The sequence below is a fragment of the Mandrillus leucophaeus genome, unplaced genomic scaffold (assembly GCF_000951045.1).
Source record: "Mandrillus leucophaeus isolate KB7577 unplaced genomic scaffold, Mleu.le_1.0 Scaffold95, whole genome shotgun sequence".
Classification (NCBI taxonomy): domain Eukaryota; kingdom Metazoa; phylum Chordata; class Mammalia; order Primates; family Cercopithecidae; genus Mandrillus; species Mandrillus leucophaeus.
Genome location: NW_012110363.1, coordinates 2,836,730 through 2,855,281, shown reverse-complemented (window position 1 = coordinate 2,855,281; position 18,552 = coordinate 2,836,730). Strand labels below are relative to the sequence as shown.

At 33.0% G+C, this 18,552-nt stretch overlaps 1 protein-coding gene across 1 annotated transcript in view; it reads left to right on the top strand.

The window, feature by feature from the left end:
* PDGFC (platelet derived growth factor C) overlaps positions 1-18,552 on the top strand; it is a 238,660-nt gene that overhangs the window by 114,329 nt on the left and 105,779 nt on the right. Inside the window, exon 2 of the mRNA XM_011970494.1 lies at positions 15,371-15,566. Coding sequence (XP_011825884.1) covers positions 15,371-15,566 — 196 coding nt within the window. The remainder of the gene's footprint in view (positions 1-15,370; positions 15,567-18,552) is intronic.

The window sequence follows — 18,552 nt, the reverse complement described above, 5'->3', positions numbered from 1 at the left end:
ACAGTATATCAACTAGTTTTATAGAGTTGCATTGGAAGTATGTGAAATGATGTCCCTGTATTCATGCTGGACCACTTGGTGTGTGTGTTTGTATCTGTGTGTGTGTGTGTTTGTGTATGCACACATGTATCTTTTAATCCTAAAGTGAAAAATTTATCAGTTGTTTTGCTTCATAATGAAAAAGTTATTTTTGGAAAAAGGGTTCTTAACTTTGATTTCATAGATAAAGTGGTTCATAGATGGCTTCTAAGGGCCTGGTGAATATTTTGAAATTATATACTATTGTGTGAACGCTGAGAGTGTATATAATTTTAGATTGTATAGATATATAATTTTCTGATTTGACCATTCATACCTTTCATCAGATTCTCAAAACTTTCTCAAACCATTGGTTTAAAAGGATCAAACATACCTTTGGTTTTTAAGTAGCTAGTTCAGAAGTTTAACATACTTGAGGCATTTTGAAGGCTAGTTTTATAATTGGAGCAATTATAAAGGAACAGAGGATTATAGACATTATTTAGCAAATCATGTTAAGGTTTGTTTTTGTCTCAAAACTTTCTTCATCATTATATTCTTCTGTCTAGGTCATCCTTACTGGCATGCGGTTTATCATAATGTTGCTACTATATTGTACTGCCACACCACAACACTTCTCGTCAGTTCTAAACATTACCTTTCAAACCCCATATCCAGCACAGAAAAATGCCATCTAAAACAAGTTTTCATCCTGAAATTGTGGTGAGGAGGGGAATTGTGAAGAGAAAATCTCAAATTTGTTATTGATTAGTATACACGTTTTTCCCAAGTCAAGCCAAGAAAATGGCATTTTATTTTTAAAACAATATTTGACTTTTGACTTCAGGAAGGAAAAAATAATTTCTTCATGTATACGATGCTTTTTTGAAGTTGCTAGTTGTATTTCAGAGATCTCATAGATCATGGTGAATTAATTCCAAGAATGAATTTAATATAACTCTATTCCATAGAAACAGATTTTATGACATGGTTATCAGTTGCTGGTGTCTTTTTGTAGAATATGGGGGCTCTTAGTCAATTCTTAACACAGTAGCCTTCAGTAAGCAATGATAGTTCAGAAACCAACCCTTACGTTATTCTTTTTGTCTACCAAATTTTATTTGTAAATATGTTTGCAGGTGAAATATAAACTTTTTTCTCAGGCAGTTTAGCCAGTCAGCAAATATTTATTAAGTGTCTATTATGCGTGAGGCACTGTACTATGCTTTAGGAGATATAATAGTTAAACAAACAAATGAACCAAACCAAACCAAAACAACAACAGCAACAACAAAACAAGAAACAAACAGAAGCTTTGGCAAAAAACAGTGATTTTGTTAATTAAATTTTGCACAGATACTTTAAAAACTAAGTAATCAAATAATTAAATGAATGTATATGTGAGACTTGAATTCATTGTGAGGGATTTGAAATGTTTGCTTTAATACAGATTCATTTTTTCATATTTTTAACCCTAATCAGTAAAAATGTTTGAAATGATCTGTGATCTTCTTTAAATTAATATAGAATTTACCACTTTTTAAGGAGCATCAAATTTGGGAAGTATACTTACAATTTGAAGTAGAATTAATGTTAACCCTTCTGATTCAAGCAGTGGAGTGGAGCCCGAATCCAGCAAATCAGTAATAATTGGTAAAGTTGTCTCCTACTTCATTGGTAATATTAGAAACACCCCAAAAATAACCCATTGAAAAGCAGTAAAACCATTATTACGATCATATTAGTTATTAAAGTTATTAGCATTGTTACTGTTTTTGTTGTTTTACCTATCTTGAGATAAAGTACTGTAAATATAACAGCCATTGCCAAGTTTATGAAAACAAAGAAAAAGTTACACTCAGTGGGCTGAGTTGAATAAAGAGGCAACAGGAAAATATACACTTGTGAATTAATCACACAAACATCCAGGTTGAAAAATTTCCTGGAATAGTGTCATGTAGTGGAAAGAAAATAGTATTTAGACTCAAAAGATTTGTATTGAAGGTTTATGTTGTCATTAGTAAAAATATGGTGTCCAATTTTCTGAGAATATTCACAGTTTATGTCTGTTAGCCTGACATAGTTAATAAGATCACTGTCTTTTATTCTCAAAAATGTATTGGTTTAGACAAGATATTGTAGGATGACCCCTATTTATTGTGACAACTAATTCTGTTTTCATAAGAATTAAGTGTGCATGATACAGTTAGTTTTTGTTTGTTGTTTTAGCTGGTAAAAACTTATGTATGAGAAGGTTTTTTGTGATCGGAAAATCATTGTAAGAACTATAAAGAGATATATAGGCTGGGTGTAGTGACTCACGCCTGTAATCCAAGTACTTTGGGAGGCTGAGGTGGATGAATCATGAGGTCAGAAGTTCAAGATCAGCCTGGCCAAGATGGTGAAACCCCGTCTCTACTTAAACTGCAAAAATTAGCCTGCACCATGGTGGCAGGTGCCTGTAATCCCAGCTACTCTGGAGGCTGAGGCAGGAGAATCGCTTGAACCCAGGCGGCAGAGGTTGCAGTGAGCAGAGATCGTGCCACTGTACTCCAGCCTGGGCAGCCAAAAAATAAAAATAAAAAAAAGAGAGAGATAAATATGTTTGTATTCATTTGGGCAAAGTGATTAAGGTGACTCTATAAAATAGAGTAGTTTTATTTTTATCATATCACTCTTAAAGAAATTAGCATTAGTGTTTTATGGATTACTTGTGTCATGTCCATTTTCCCAAAGTGTATTGCATGGAAATCAACTCACAGACCATGACAACGAGCAATATTAAAACTTTGACTTTCCTGTGATAAGGATAAGAGATAGATTTCATTGAATTAAAATTCAATGGGTTTACTAAACCGAGTGAGAAAATGGAAGAATTATTTTGTAGTTTCATCAATGTTCCATTCAGTTTTGAATGTTCTTCAGTTTATTCTCTTTATCATCTTCAAGAGGTACCTCATGCCTTTCTATTAGCTTTGAAAATGAAAATAATTTATTATTTCTGTAAGTCATTATCAGCAATCACAATTTTAATATTCTTCCCTATTAATTTGATCTTAAGTGTGCAATTCTCAAACACTTCTGTGCGGCTCTATTCATGAATCCTGTTTTATTTCAGAAGATTTATTTTATTTCTATAAAATGGTTGCACCTTTGCTTTTAAAATTTCTTCCTGGAAAGCTATTGGAGGACTTGTATTAATTTGAAACAAAAGAAAACAAAACCGGCCGGGCGCAGTGGCTCAAGCCTGTAATCCCAGCACTTTGGGAGGCTGAGACAGGCGGATCACAAGGTCAGGAGATCGAGACCATCCTGGCTAACATGGTGAAACCCCGTCTCTACTAAAAAATACAAAAAAACTAGCCAGGCGAGGTGGCCTGTAGTCCCACTTACTTGGGAGGCTGAGGCAGGAGAATGGCGTAAACCTGGGAGGCGGAGCTTGCAGTGAGCTGAGATCTGGCCACTGCACTCCAGCCTGGGCGACAGAGTGAGACTCCGTCTCAAAAAAAAAAAGAAAACAAAACCAATTTTTACAGTAGCCAATGAGTTTCTAACTGCAAGGTCCCTTTATCAATAGCAAGAAGAAACTTATTCTGCCTAAATCTGAGACGTCTTTAACTCACCATCAGGAGGACTGCAAAACCTTGGCAAGCAAGAGTCACCTTACCATATAGAACTTTTAAATATGTAGTTTCTGGGACAAGATGTTAAGGGATAATAATTGCTACTTTGCAGGGTTATTAAAAGCATTAAAAGATAATGTATAAGAAAGTATCTGGCTAGTAACCTGCAATTTTGAGTAGATATTCAATAGCTATTAGTTGAGTTAATGAGCAAGATCTGGGAAGAATGAAGAGTCAAGGGAATAAATCCTACCAAATAATGCTCTTTCTTTTATTTTTTTCTATGCCAGCCAAGACCCACTCCCTTAAAGATTAGTACAAATGTCCATGAATAAAAGTTCATTTGACTGACTCGGATAGTCATTTTTACAAGCTTATGTGTCTTTCCAATCATTCAAATTTTTTTAACTTCCAAAATCTGAAATTGAAGATTCTGAACCACCTAGATTAGGATTTGAGGTCACCAAAAGACTCAATTTTACTATCTCCATCTACTGGCAGGGAGGAACTATATCCAAGCATCTGGACTGGCATAGAAAAGAGGAGAAAGAACATTTAAAAGGTAAGCGAAACGTATATTTTTATTTACTCTGAATTTTTAAACTTTGCTTATCAGAAACTCTGTTGTACTCTCATGTAATTAAGGTTGATACACTGAACCATATTAGAGCAAGAGAATTTGTTTAGGAAGTATAATGCTCTTATCTGATTCTTCACCATCAGCAAGTGTGGGCGTGAATGCCTTCCTTTCATAATGGGAGTACTTTCTGTCTTTGCACGTAATAAGTTTCCATGTAGTCATTCCAATGCCCTGTTACTGTATATTCTAATAATCTTTAAACTGCAAAAATGTCTACATTCCCGCTTCTGTATATTCTCTGACATGTTAGAGATAATTTTTCCCGGCAAATTATTTTTATTACCATGATTTGGAAAGAGTAGAGGTATGTGTCTCAAAGTTGAATTTATTATTCTGTTGTTTCTTATATTTTTTTCATTGTCTGTTTATGATTATTTCAATTGGGCAGAAAGAACTAAATAAGTTTCTTCTTAATTGACCAGTAATAATTATATCAGTTCTTTTTAAAATTGGTATTTTGCTTCTCCCTCAAAAATCTTGAAATTGCCTTGGTTTACTTTTCACTATGATCACATGTTGCAGTATGATAACTGCTATAAAAGAAATGCTTTGATGGTTTATGTGGTTGTGCAGTAATGGATCTTTACATTTAAATCATGTATGTTAAATAGTTTCATATTTTAAGTCTTACATTATGCATTATGCATATCTTTAAACAGCCGTATCTACACTTGAGAAAAGAAGTAAAAGACATTTTTCAAGATAATTAGTACTATTACTATTGCTGCAATTAAATAAGTATGATTTGTGCATTTTTTTTCCAATTAGTTTTCTCCTCTGCACCCCATGTCAGGTGTTTGTCCATATCTTTGCTTTCTTTCTTTAGATAGTGGTCCATTTCTTTTAGAGGGGTGGATGAATTTATAAGGAACATAGTGGAGAGTTTTCATCTACAGAATTAGATTTCATGAAAAAGAATTGTCAAGGAAATGGTTTTCCAACATGTCAGTTCATTTGCTCAAAGGTCGTGAATGCAGCCGCTCCATTTGCTGGGTAGGGGATTACACTCACATAAACAGTGCAAATGCCATAAAGGAGGACACTCAAATCTTCTTGTGGCATCTGACAGTATCCAGTGTGACAGATAACTCTTCAAAGTTGGCCCTGAGATCAGAAGTCAAGGAAGTAGGTATTTTTCAATAATGTTGAAGGACCTAGTGATAATGAGGTGTTAGAGAAAAATTTCACTTTGCTAACAGAACTTCTGATGAACCTCATAAAGTCAGTTCAGTCCCTATTTTGAATAAAAGCATATGTCTTCTCGAATCTATTCCATTCTGTTTCAACTCCTCTTTTAGTCCCCCTGTCCCTTGATCTTCAGATCAATTTTAAAACTGTTGTCATAAAGCTAGCTGCTGCTGAAGAATACTGCTAGTTGTTATAGTCAAGCCAATTCTAGAATAAAGGATACTTAAAATCTTCATGTTTAAGCTTTTCACTCTTTTTTTTTTATAGATCAGCTAGATGATAAAAATAATGTGCACTGCAGTGGAATAACAGCGCAATTGGGTATTCTCATTGGTATTAAAAATGTCTTTGCTTTGAGAAATAAAATTTAAGCAACCCTTCTTCCCACAAACTATCCAAGCTTTCTTATTACTTTATGGTTTTAATTTCTTTAGAAACCTAATGTTTATATTTTTTGTATTTTTACATCACTTTAAGATTGACAAAAATTGTTCCCAACTTGACAAAAATTGTTCCAGGTCGGGAGTGTGGGGTAGGGAGGAATATTTCTAGCAGGGCTGAATGGATAGGGCATTCATGAGCATATTTTGTTTAAACTTGGCCTATGAGGGGCTAAGTATCATGTCCCAGGATAATTGCCCTTTATTTATACCTGATAGAGTTATGTGGAATTGCTGCTGAAACCAAACGTCTTGCTACAAATGTAACTTCTAAATTTCAAATATCATGTATGGAATTGTAAACACTTTATCACTTGTTGACATTATTTAATCACATAAGATAGAAGGACATGATTTGTATAGAAGTGACCTAATTTAGTATTTTTCTTGCCCTCAATTAGCATTCCTAAGAAAATCATAAGTTCATCAGATATACATTATATACATTCACTTTTGAAGCTAAAATGCTAAATGTAACAGGAAGCAGTAAAGTCTCATTTTCAGCATTAATATATTAATCTGAATATAGTAAGACTAAAATGAATATGTTTCTATTTTGTTATTTTTAAAAATTCATTTGTTTTGCTCAATTCAGAGCTTAAGAGAATTTGAAGTATCTTTTAAATATTCATTGAAAGCATAAACTGATGGGCTTATTTGCATTTTTTCTGTGAAATAGTAAATTTGTTTTGGTTATCTTTTTGTTGTTACTTTCATTGGTAAATTTTAAACATCCTCCTGTCAGAATGTCAGTACTTTATCTAGGTGTTGTATGCTCACAAAGTAATAGGTAGCTACTTTCCATATTTTAAATTGCTTGTAAATTCTGCTCTGAATATTGTAAATTATATGTCCAACACAGGTAGGAAATTAACAGATGCTTAGTCTCCAAAACATGTGAAATTCTTTATTGAAAATATTTTCCTCAAAGTTGTTTGTTTAAAGGATATATAATGTGAATTTGTAGTTAACCACATTAGCCAGTTTTTGCCACAACAGTTTTATTAAATGTAAATGTATTATTCTGCTTCAGATATTTTAGGGTGCCTAATATTTTATGTGAACTTTCTATATTGAATAATAATTTTAATTCAATAAGAGAGTTGATTACATATTTAAAAAATCGATAGTGAACCTTTAAGGTGAATGCTTCCTTTGTAATATGAATTACTCCTAATTTTTTTCTCCCACATTCTGGTTTTGGCCTCTTTTATGTACAATTTAACAGAATAAAAAAATTATAGTATTGCCTAAACATGTTTCACTAAGTGGGGTGTGTAATTATGTGTGTATGCAATTATATTCATTACTAATTGGTATGTAATAAAGGCTTTGAGGAGATTCTGTGTTTATATACTTGGCCGTTTATCCTATTTCATAATAAGTAAGAAGATTATTGCTTATTTTTCTTCCATAATTGAGCCTTCATTTTTAAATGTCATATCCCATTGTATAGAAGAAAAATAAGATTATTTTTACCATTACCTTAAGGCAAAAATACCATGTTGTCAAATCATTAACATTTCTATGTCACATGCTTCAATGCCAGAAAAATTTTATAGATCCTCTCTGCTGAGTCTTTTATGATGCAAACTGGGATATTTTCAAGGGCAGAAATAGTGGCACTCGTGATAATAATCGCAGCAGCATAACAGACTTAAATAAGTCTATTCCAGGTAAACCCAAACATATATTCAATATATAATTATTTTGGCTGTAAGTATAGAAAGTTCTAACTCTTACAGGCTTAATAATAAAAGTTGTTTATTTATTCACAACACTGAGAAACCTAGAGTTGCAGTGATTTTATTGTGTGATTTGAGATGGGATCTAGCTCCATTTTTCAGTACTACCGCATATCTGCCCACTTTTGTGCATCAACTTTTTCATTAGGCTAGACTCCATTATGATGACTAAATGGCTGCAGGAGTTCGAAATTTCACTTCTATACCCGAAATTATCTTGTCCCCCACTTTTGGAAAAAAGCCATTGCATTTACTCTGATTGGCCTATCTGAGTGAGTCACACAGTGAGGGAAATGGGCTTATATTGATTTTCCAGGAATACTTCTGGCTAGGGTCAGTTCAACCTTTATTCAGTGGCTACTTCATAGTGGTGTTGAGGGATGGTGAGAAGATGCTGGCTATATTAACATTCCTTCATTGCATATGGAAGCTTTGCTGTGTACTTCCTGAACACAGGCTCCCATTTCTTACCAGAGTTCATAGACAACAGGCTAATGGTTGAGTTCCTGTACTTCTTAGTAGATTCATGAGAACCTCAAAGTGTTTTTTGAAGACAGCATCAAGTCAAAGAAATGATAAAATTTCTACAAAGTTGCTCCTTTTCCTCCTTCTTTAATTAAGTTGTAGAAGGAAATCAGAAAATTGAAATCACTATCTAAAAACCACTGCTTCTTGCTTAATCAATTTGATGTTTGTAAAATCAGAAGGCTTATACAGATGACCAGTGATGTGTTATATCTTACATATGTCTTCTTTCTGATGACATCAGGAAATCTAGTATTTTGGGTAAATTTTCTCTCTCATTCCATTTGAATTAAACAGAATATGATGGCCAGTGTTTTTCCATTTACTTATATACTGATTTGTAATTATTTTATACAAATATCATTTCATTTGAACTTTAAATCAACCTGTGATTATCTCCAGTTTATCAAAAAAAAAAAAAAAAAACCCTCAGATATCAAGTGGCTTGCCTAAAATAACAGATTTTATTATCAAATGGATATTTTACAGTTTAGATAAAATAATGACTATAACCGTGGCATTCGCAAGGTGTGGTACATTATAAAATGTGTTATATTTTCAAAATAAGTAGGTATATGAAGAAAATGGCAAATCTCAATAATGCGTACTCTCAGTCCTACCATTTTCTGCTGAAATATGTTTGTAGGTTATTATGGATGAACTTTGAGTAACATATCAAATGTAGACTAAGGGACTTTATTACGGTCTATAAATTGTAAATCATATTATCTTTATCATATACAGTGTCTGGAAGTTCAGGAGTGAAGGATGAATGGTTGAAGTAATACGTAAAATTGTTTTCTGCCACATTTGTATAATGTCAAGTTTCTCTAGAGTATCAATAGGTATTAGGTGGTGTCACGTGCCAAGAACAGATTATGGGCTTCAATAAATACAGCTGACCTTCTAGGAATTGTAGTGTGGTAGAAAAGTGAATCCATACATTATGATTAAAATATTCACTCCAAAAGGGAATGTACACCAGGGATCAACTGTTGCCTTCCAAAAGAGGTAACATCTGAAACTGGCTCGTTTACTAGTATAGCTGGTGTAGGAATGAAATCAAATTACAACCCTAGAGGTTATCGCATGAAGAGGACAGAGCTTCGTTTTTAAGCACCTGTGGAAGTACTTGAAACATAATAGGTTCTCAATATATAATTTTTGGTTATTTCTTTCCTTCAGGAATAAAATGATTAACTGTCTTCTGGGATAAGCTCAAGAGCCTCAGCTGGACATATTCTAAATAATGGGAGTAGTTCCGTGATTTACTGAATATAGCAATCACTTTTTTTACTTTTCCTTAAGGAATATTTATTTGTGTAATTGGTAAATAGTTGGAGGTAACCAACACTAGCTTTGTTGGTTGTTCTATTTTGCTATTGTCTTAAAGATACAGGAAATGATGATAAAGCAGAAACTAAAGTCGGTTTTCCCTCTAGCCCATCATCATACTTTTATATTAGTAGAATTTAAAATATTAAGCTTGCAAATGGAATAAATCTATATAGTTTGAAATTGATGGAGAGAGATTTGTTTGCTTTGTGGACCTCAAGTATACCTGCTCTCTACAAAGTCAAATAAGATTAGGATGAAATTACTCTGGATTTCCTAGGCAAAAACACACCAGCTCATGGAGTCAGTGAAACTATATATATATATATATATATGTATGTCAATGATTTGAACTAACAGTTGTTAAAAGTGAATTTTGTTAGTTGAGAATTAAGGAGATTGAAAGCAGATGCAGAAATAGCTATATCCACAAACTAGCAACATTAGGATATAGAAAAGTTATCACAGGTGAAAAAAACAGCATAGCAAAGCACAAATTAAATGGGTGAATGTGTGTATTATCAGTTTATAGAGTAAGAATGGGAAATACGTGCATCTCACTCTAAGAGAAATGCATTTTTACATAGTTTGAAAATCACACATATTCGCAAGCAAATACATCCAGAATGTCACAGGACATCCGTGAGGCAGATCTGTTTACTGGTGACACGTTGATACAGTCTTGCCTACGTGAAACAGAGGAGCAGAATCTACAACTGCCAAACTAAACCAAGATTACAGACCTAATTCTTTTTACCTAATTTTAATCTGACATTTCTTTTCTGCTAAAATCAATGTAAAACATTAGCATAAAGATATAGATGATTTTTTAGGAGTTGTATATTATCCAGAAACTTCCTCATTCGTGTTATCTTTATTAATAATGTAGCATTTTGAAGGATTATAATTTGAATTGCATTTTATGATTCTCTCACTACCACCTTCGTTCACCCATAATAAATATTTCTTTAAAGAAATCAAGAGTATGTAATGTATGGTAAACACTATAGAATTGCATTGATTTTAAGTGCTGAACTGGCTACTTACAGATACATAGTGATTCTATATGACTGAATTGTATATTTACATATATAGTCAACAAGTTTACAGTATTTATGTTATTATTCTCTCTTTTTCTTTTTTAAATTTTTTATTCATTTTAGTTTTCAGTACTTCTACCTTAAGAGGGGTTGTGTATGGTAATCTGAATTTGTCTATAATTATAATTTTTAAAATGTAGCTTTTATACATATTTTCATTTTTCGTGTCAAGCTCATTAAGATGTACAAGATTGATTCTTGTTAAAGTATACAAGTATGTAAGGATCATGTGATAAATATTTTAGTGATTTGACTATAAACATTTGTGGGGTTTTTTGGTAATTTGAGTATACTGTCTGTTGGATATAGGAAAAGCAAATGTTCAATAAAATATTCTCAAGTGGGTACTTTTCTCATCCCTAAAATACTAGTAAAGTTATATGTTCAAAAAATGACTGTTAAAACAACAGAATATAAACACAGAGTCTTAATTTGGTAAACTTAATGTTTGTTGCTTCTTTTTCTTTCTTCTTCTGATTATAGGCCTAGTTGCTTAAGCGAGATTTACATAGAACTTTGACAGTCATCTGCAAATCATAAGTGTTTGGTGGCAAACCTCCTTGCATTTCAAGGTGATTTTTTTGGGAGCAGCAATTTAACTTAAAAGAAAATTTATATATATATATTTTTAACCACAAATAAGGCCCAGATTTGCAGTCTTTAAATTATGTTTCATTATAGTCTAATTGAATAGTGAATTATAAAGGGAAAAAAAGATGTAAACACAAACTTAAGTATATATATATTTTAGCCATGCGCTTTATGACTGAAGACATAAAAATAGAATTCAGATCTTTTAATAGCCATGTAGTTTTCTCGATTATATGCCAAACACTGCTATATTTGTAATGAGTGCCTTGGATAAAAGGCATTTGTTTTGAAGCAAAATAAGGTAGATGCTAGATTTTAATACATCTGATTGGAAAAAAATAATTCATCAAAAATACTAGTTTCCAAGATGAGAAGGACTATTGATATAAATTACTATAAGTACCTCTGAAATATGTACATTATTGGAAGAAACTTCGGACAATAGGGAGAAACTCATTTTTAAAAGAAATATTTGAAAATAGTTAATGAATTTAAGTTTCAAGAGTTTATGATCATTACTTTCTTTTTAATGTTTTTGTTGTTGTTGTTGTTTTTGATTTTTGAGGCAAGGTCTTGCTCTGTCATCAAGGCTGTAGTGCAGTGGTGCCATTACAGCTCACTGCAGCCTCAACCTCCTAGGCTTAAGTGATCCTTCCACTTCAGCTTCCCAAGTAGCTGGGACTGAAGGCACATGCCGCCATGTCCAGCTAATTTTTGTATTTTTTTTCTAGTGACAAGGTTTCACCATGTTGTCCAGGCTGGTCTCAAACTCCTAAGCTTAAGGGATCCACCTGCCTTTATCTCCCAAAATGCTGGGATTACAGACAGGAGCCACAGTGCCTGGGCCGAGCATTATTTTCTTTTTCTTTTTCTTTTTTCTTTTTTTTTTTGAGACGGAGCCTCGCTCTGTCGCCCAGGCTGGAGTACAGTGGCGCCATCTCGGCTTGCTGCAAGCTCCGCCTCCCGGGTTCACGCCATTCTCCTGCCTCAGCCTCCCGTGTAGCTGGGACTACAGGCGCCGCCACCGTGCCCGGCTAATTTTTATGTTTTTAGTAGAGACGTGGTTTCACTGTGTTAGCCAGGATGATCTCGATCTCCTGACCTCGTGATCCGCCCGTCTCGGCCTCCCAAAGTGCTGGGATTACAGGCGTGAGCCACCGCGCCCGGCCTGTTTTCTTAATAAAATTTGTCTATGTGGAGAATTCCTCTCACTTTATAATTCCTTCTATATTCTTAGGAGATACACTGGTGCTAAATAATATGCATAGAAAAGGTGTTGATTATTTTATATATATTATTACAGCCAATATGAGTATCAAATATTAGCACCTATTAAGAGGAAACATGTTCTGTATAGGGTGCTTACTGCTGAGGAAAAATTTAAGCACTGAGAAGAATGTAGGCATTCAGTTATTTAATTATATCTCATAAATAAAACGTTACAATTATTTGGGGTAGTTTAGGATTAAAGAGGTTGTTCTTTAACCTTAATCATAGTCTAATACACGACCCTTGACATTGTGTCTTTCAGGAAGTTTCCTAGAGCAGTGTTCTTAAATTGTATCTTATTAATGTGAAATAATGTTAACGTATTCTGATTAACATAAATACTAAATGAAAAGTAGCTGCAGTTACTGTAATCAGTGCTGACAATTGTGAGCACAAAGAAATACCCATAATTCAAACAGCTTTGTGTGCGATAGAAGGTGCATTAGTTTTCTAATATTATGTAAGAAATTTCTGCACATTTAGCAGTTTAAAGTATCCTTTATCAACTTCAGTTCTGTCAGTTACAATTCCAGGCACCGTGTGACTGGATTCTTGTTCAGAGTCTTAGAAAGTTCAGATAAAGGCGTCCACCAGACTAGACTCCTTTCTGGAGGCTGTGGAGAACAGTCTGCTTCCAAGCTGACCAGCGTCCTCAATCTTTTAGAACTGAGGTGTTCATTTCCTTGCTGGTTGTCTTCCTTAGACTGTTCTCAGCTTCTAGAGGCTTCCCACATCCACTGGCACATGGCTTTCTGCATTTTCAAAGCCAGCAATCAAGGATCACCCTCCTGTTGAAGTATCTCTCACAGTTTGAAATTTCTTTGGGTTTAGGAAGGACCCAGTTTAACTTGTGGGCTCTAACTTGGTAAAGTTAGACCCACCCAGATATGATAACTCAAAGTCATCTGACCTAATCATGGGAGTAATATCCCATTAGATTTCACACACTCAAGGAGAGGATTATGAAAGGATGAGGGACAGGGGGAGATCATTTTAGAATTCTGCCTATCATAAAGGAAGTGAGATCACTGGTGTGAAGATAAAAGAAGACACAAACTTTTAAGATATTGAGTAGAGAGAGAATAGGTTGATGGAATGAGACTTAGGTTTTTGGAAGTGAAATAAATGGAGAAGAGGAAAAGGCAGAAAATTATAATACAAAGACAAAAGGAAGAAAGAAGAAAAATGTAGGGTTTAATCTAAAATGTCATGATTTCATAGGGCTTAGTAAACTCTGTTACATAGCTTGATGGCACATATCCAAAGGCAGTGAATACAATGATATCTTATTTTGGAGAGTAATTAAGTATATATAAGAGAGTGGATGTTGAGGGGCAAATTAATGAATAATGGTGCTTATAAAGTAATGGTAATCTCTCCATAATCTTACTGCAAATACAGTGTTCAGTGTTGTGCAGCATATCTCCAAATTATGAAAACCAATGAGGCATTGCTAAAGACTGTTGTGATATTATGAGTATATAAAAGTTGCACTAAAAAATTGTCAGATATCCTACCATGCACATCACTTCATGTGTTCAAGGTCCAATCTAAGGCTTTTACTTCTTTAAAAATAAAATAATATTAGAAATTCAATATGGGATATTTAAAAGTTTTTTCTTTCTCATTGGAAGTTAGCATCCTTAAATGGATTTTTATGGTCTGGAGCCTATAACTAGCCTAGTTCTTACATTTTTTTGTAGTGGTTTAATGACTGCTTATTTTATAACTTATCAATTGTGGGTTTCATCTCATTATTAAATCTCAACTGGTTGAGTATAGGAATACTTCTTTTCTCAGCAGTGCCAGCTTGCCCTTTCCCTCAGTTCTCTCCCCAACATTCTAATAAAAAGGAAGAGAGATATTATTAACAGTATGTTTTAGCATTTCATAAATGTGAAAAGATACCTTGCCTAGTAAACTTGGAAGCTGTTTTGTACTATACTCTGCCCTTGGAGATTTAAAATTCATATTTGTGTATTCATGCATTGAGAAGTCCTGCAACATTTTTTGTATTTTAATATTTTCATGTACTGCTGATAGATCCCTTATAACAAGAGGTTGAGACCATTATTTTGATCTTGCTTTACTTTTCAGAGTCATTTAAGATTTGAGGTTATTTAGTAATTCCAGTTTATGTGAAGCTCTGAACTTGTATTACATGCCATTTTTTTTCCCCCAGAAGTTATGGGTCCAAATAATGAGTTGTTATTAAGAACCTTTTGCCAGCTCAGTTTCTAAAGCAATGGTAATAAAAAGAGGTTAGAAGCTATAAATGGTGTGTGGTATGGTATGCTAATTGACATTTCAAAGATCAGTGAGAAAAGCTGAAAACAGTCTTTTCTACTAATCCACTTCTGCCTCTTTTATCCTCACATTTCATTTTCCTCAACTATCTTAATACCCTTCTTATTTTTCCATATATAAAATTAATGCAAATCTTTGAATAATTAGTTGACTGTAGCACTGCAGCTCTTATTTTTAAGTTAGGGAATTAAAATCATTATTTGTGTTTTTTAAAATAGAATTATATCTAGTTTATTTTTATTCTAAAATGTCTCGTATTTGATAACTTCTTAGAAATTTGATTCTTAACTCAGCTTTATTGTGATTTTACGACTCCAGAAGAGTTTATAGTTGACATTTCAGTAATTCCTTGAAAGAGTAATTTGCTATGTTCTTTCAAGTATAAATATGAAACAGGTTTTATTCAATAATGATAAAATAATCTGTTTTCTGGATCAGTTCTGGGAAGATTGATATTTGGCATATATCATATAAAACACACTCAGCACTTGTCTGAGGTAAAGTGCAAATAATAAACATTCGTTTTGATACCTATAATTTTAGAAATCTGTGCTCTAAATGTATGCCTGTGTCTATGTTTTTGCTTTAGGAGTACAAGATCCTCAGCATGAGAGAATTATTACTGTGTCTACTAATGGAAGTATTCACAGCCCAAGGTTTCCTCATACTTATCCAAGAAATACAGTCTTGGTATGGAGATTAGTAGCAGTAGAGGAAAATGTATGGATACAACTTACGTTTGATGAAAGATTTGGGCTTGAAGACCCAGAAGATGACATATGCAAGTAAGTTGTCATACTTGAAATTCCAACAATGTAACAACTGTTAAAGTCTTTCAAATTGCTTAATTTTGATGATCTGATTTTAAGTGACATCTTTTGTTTTATTTTTCTGATGATCTAAGAAATTTCCAGCCTCATTGAAGCTATGTTTTATTTGAAGTCTTAATTTAAAATCAGAAGACACATTGTGCATACATAGTCATTATTTTCTACCTCTTCTAAAATGATTTAATATAATTTATGGTAAAAAAGCATATATGGAATAAAACCATTTAAAATAAGGAATAGAGAATACAAAGCTGTATAAAGGAATATAGTTGTGCTAGAAAACCTAAGTTGCGGTTAGTGCTGAAAATCTTATATTTGACCTTCCTCATAGTCAAATCAATAAAATAAATGATAACCAACTAAAAGAAAAAGCTCTATCCACGGGTATGTGTTACCTGGATACATACACATGCACAGGTCTAAGAAGTTTGAATATTACATCACAAAGAAGACATACAGTTCAGAAAGCAGCATTAGATATTTAGGCTAACGTTATGCCTTGCCAGGTAGGAATTCATCATAATTATCCTAGAAGCGTTCATGAACCAAAGTCAGCTGGAGTATTTCACCCACGCAAAAGACCACCTACTGTATGTCATACAAATATTACTCTGTAAATCCCATATGAATACACTTGTCAAGGTTGGGTGGTCTTACTGAAGATTTTTCACTTCAGTGACATTTGTATAACATGAAAATATTTTACTTGAACTTCTTCACTGGATTTTTTATTTTCTCTTTGATATACAAGTTAAAAGAGAATTTTCATCTCATGGTATATTACAAATAAATATTTCAGTACAAATGAAATAAACTTTGTACTTGCTGTCATCACAGTTTTTATCTTTAGCATTTACATGGTTACATATTCTTCACGTTTGTTCTTTCTGTGACTGTATATTTCATGTTTTTTTTTTCCTTACATCTATAATTTTAGACTTTGAGAACTACAAGCTACCCTGATTATCTTCAGAAGACGACCAGAGGAGTAAAGCAGATGCCCTAGATCTCATTCAGATTTTGTACCTAAACAAATGCTAAACTCATTTTTCCTAACACCTATTTAGTCAGGTTTTCATCATGCTGTACTGAACCTCTTGTCTTTTTTTTATGTAAACATAATCTTGTCAAAAATTACAAAGGATGTAAGATTTTACCTTACTTGCAAAGTAGTAAGTAATCCTATCCCTTTTGTGGATGTTAATGGAAGATAGGAGACTTCTGGGTCAGAGACAAAGGACTTCATTACAAAAGTAGCAGTCACTGGAGTATTATTAGCACTTTCTTGTGCTTTTTGCTAGAGTTCCAGTTCCCACAGGTCAACACCAAGGGAGCCATGTGACACCCACTACCCATATTCTTCGCTGATTACACCTTCTTGTCACTGCAAATATAATCATTGTCCTAAATTTTGTTACTCATTCTCCTGATTTTCTCTATAATTTTATAAGAAGTACATATTTCTCTATATGTGATCTTACAAAAATAGTTAATTCCTTGGCTGTTCTGAAATAGGTATCAATGGAGTAATACTGTGTGCTTTCTTTTATGATTTAACGTATGTTTCAGAACAAGCAAAACCAAAAAAATTATGCTTTTAAAATTAGTTCATATTGAGGCAGATAGCTTATTAGATCATTTGTTGTCTTTGATGTATAATATTTCATCATAGAAATAACCTTTTTTGTGTCTTCTGCTTTGATGAACATTTGACTTGTTTCCAGTTCTCCTTATGCAAAAGAGGAAGAAAACTTTGAGACTTTCTGAGAATGGTTTCAGTGTTTTAAGACATTTATATTTTCAGCTTTACTAGGTAGAGTTAAATTGTTTTTTCAAAGTGATCAGTTTATACATTTCCCAACAATATACACAAATTTTTGTTGCACAGCATTTTCACCAACTTCTGATCTGTCTTTTAAAAAAATTGTAATATGGGTAAGTGTGAAATTGTACCTTCCCATTGGTTTTATTTTGTTTTTCTGATTACTAATAAGGTTGAGAAATTTTTATATTTATTATTGGCCATTCATACTACCTTTTTATCATGCCCGCTCATGTCTTTTGCTCCTTTCTATTGATCTGTTTGTCTATTTAAATTTTACCTTTAATTTTTCATTATTTATCTGGAATTTATTTATGTTTGTGGTATGAGGTTTTTCAGGAGGGTATCCAGTAGTATGCCAGCATCATTTATTGAATAGTCATTCTTTTCCCCAATGAAGTGCAAAGCCAGCTAGCTTGCAGATTGGGTTTCTATATGTAGTCTGCTCTGTTTCTTCTGTTACTCAGTTTTGTTTTTCTTAATTGAATGACACCGTCTTAACTGCTGTAGCATTCTAGAAGCTTTGTGATAAGCAAATCTCACCTTATTTTATTCCCATTTTGGAGCATTCTGGCTGTTTTGCTTTTTAGTATAAAAATAGGTTGTAGAGTTCATTGAAAGCTACTGGTTTCAACCTTTTCAACCTTGAGAAATAGGTTGTAAAGTTCATTGAAAACTACTGTTGTCATTTTTATTTTAAGAACATTGAATGTATAGATCATTTTGCAGAGAACTGACATCACAGTAATAATTACTCTGTCCTTGAGAACTTTATTTACATTGCTCCATTTATTGGAGTCTTCTTTAATGTTTATATGCTTTTAAAATTTTATTCGTAATGATGTTATTATGAATAATCCATTATTTAGAGTTAGTTCTAGATTCCTTATAGGCTATTGCTAAAATCTTTCTTTGACACTACATTTCTAACTGTATATTGCTGGTGTTTAGAAATGCAATTGATTTTTTAGTATTGATCTTATGTCTAGAAAACTTATTAAGCTTTTTCATTTATTTTGACAGTTGTAGAAATTATATTTTATTATGCAAAAGATGATATTGTTTGTGAGAAGAAATATTTTTTTTTCTTCTGAGTCTTTTATTGTTCCTTTTCTATCT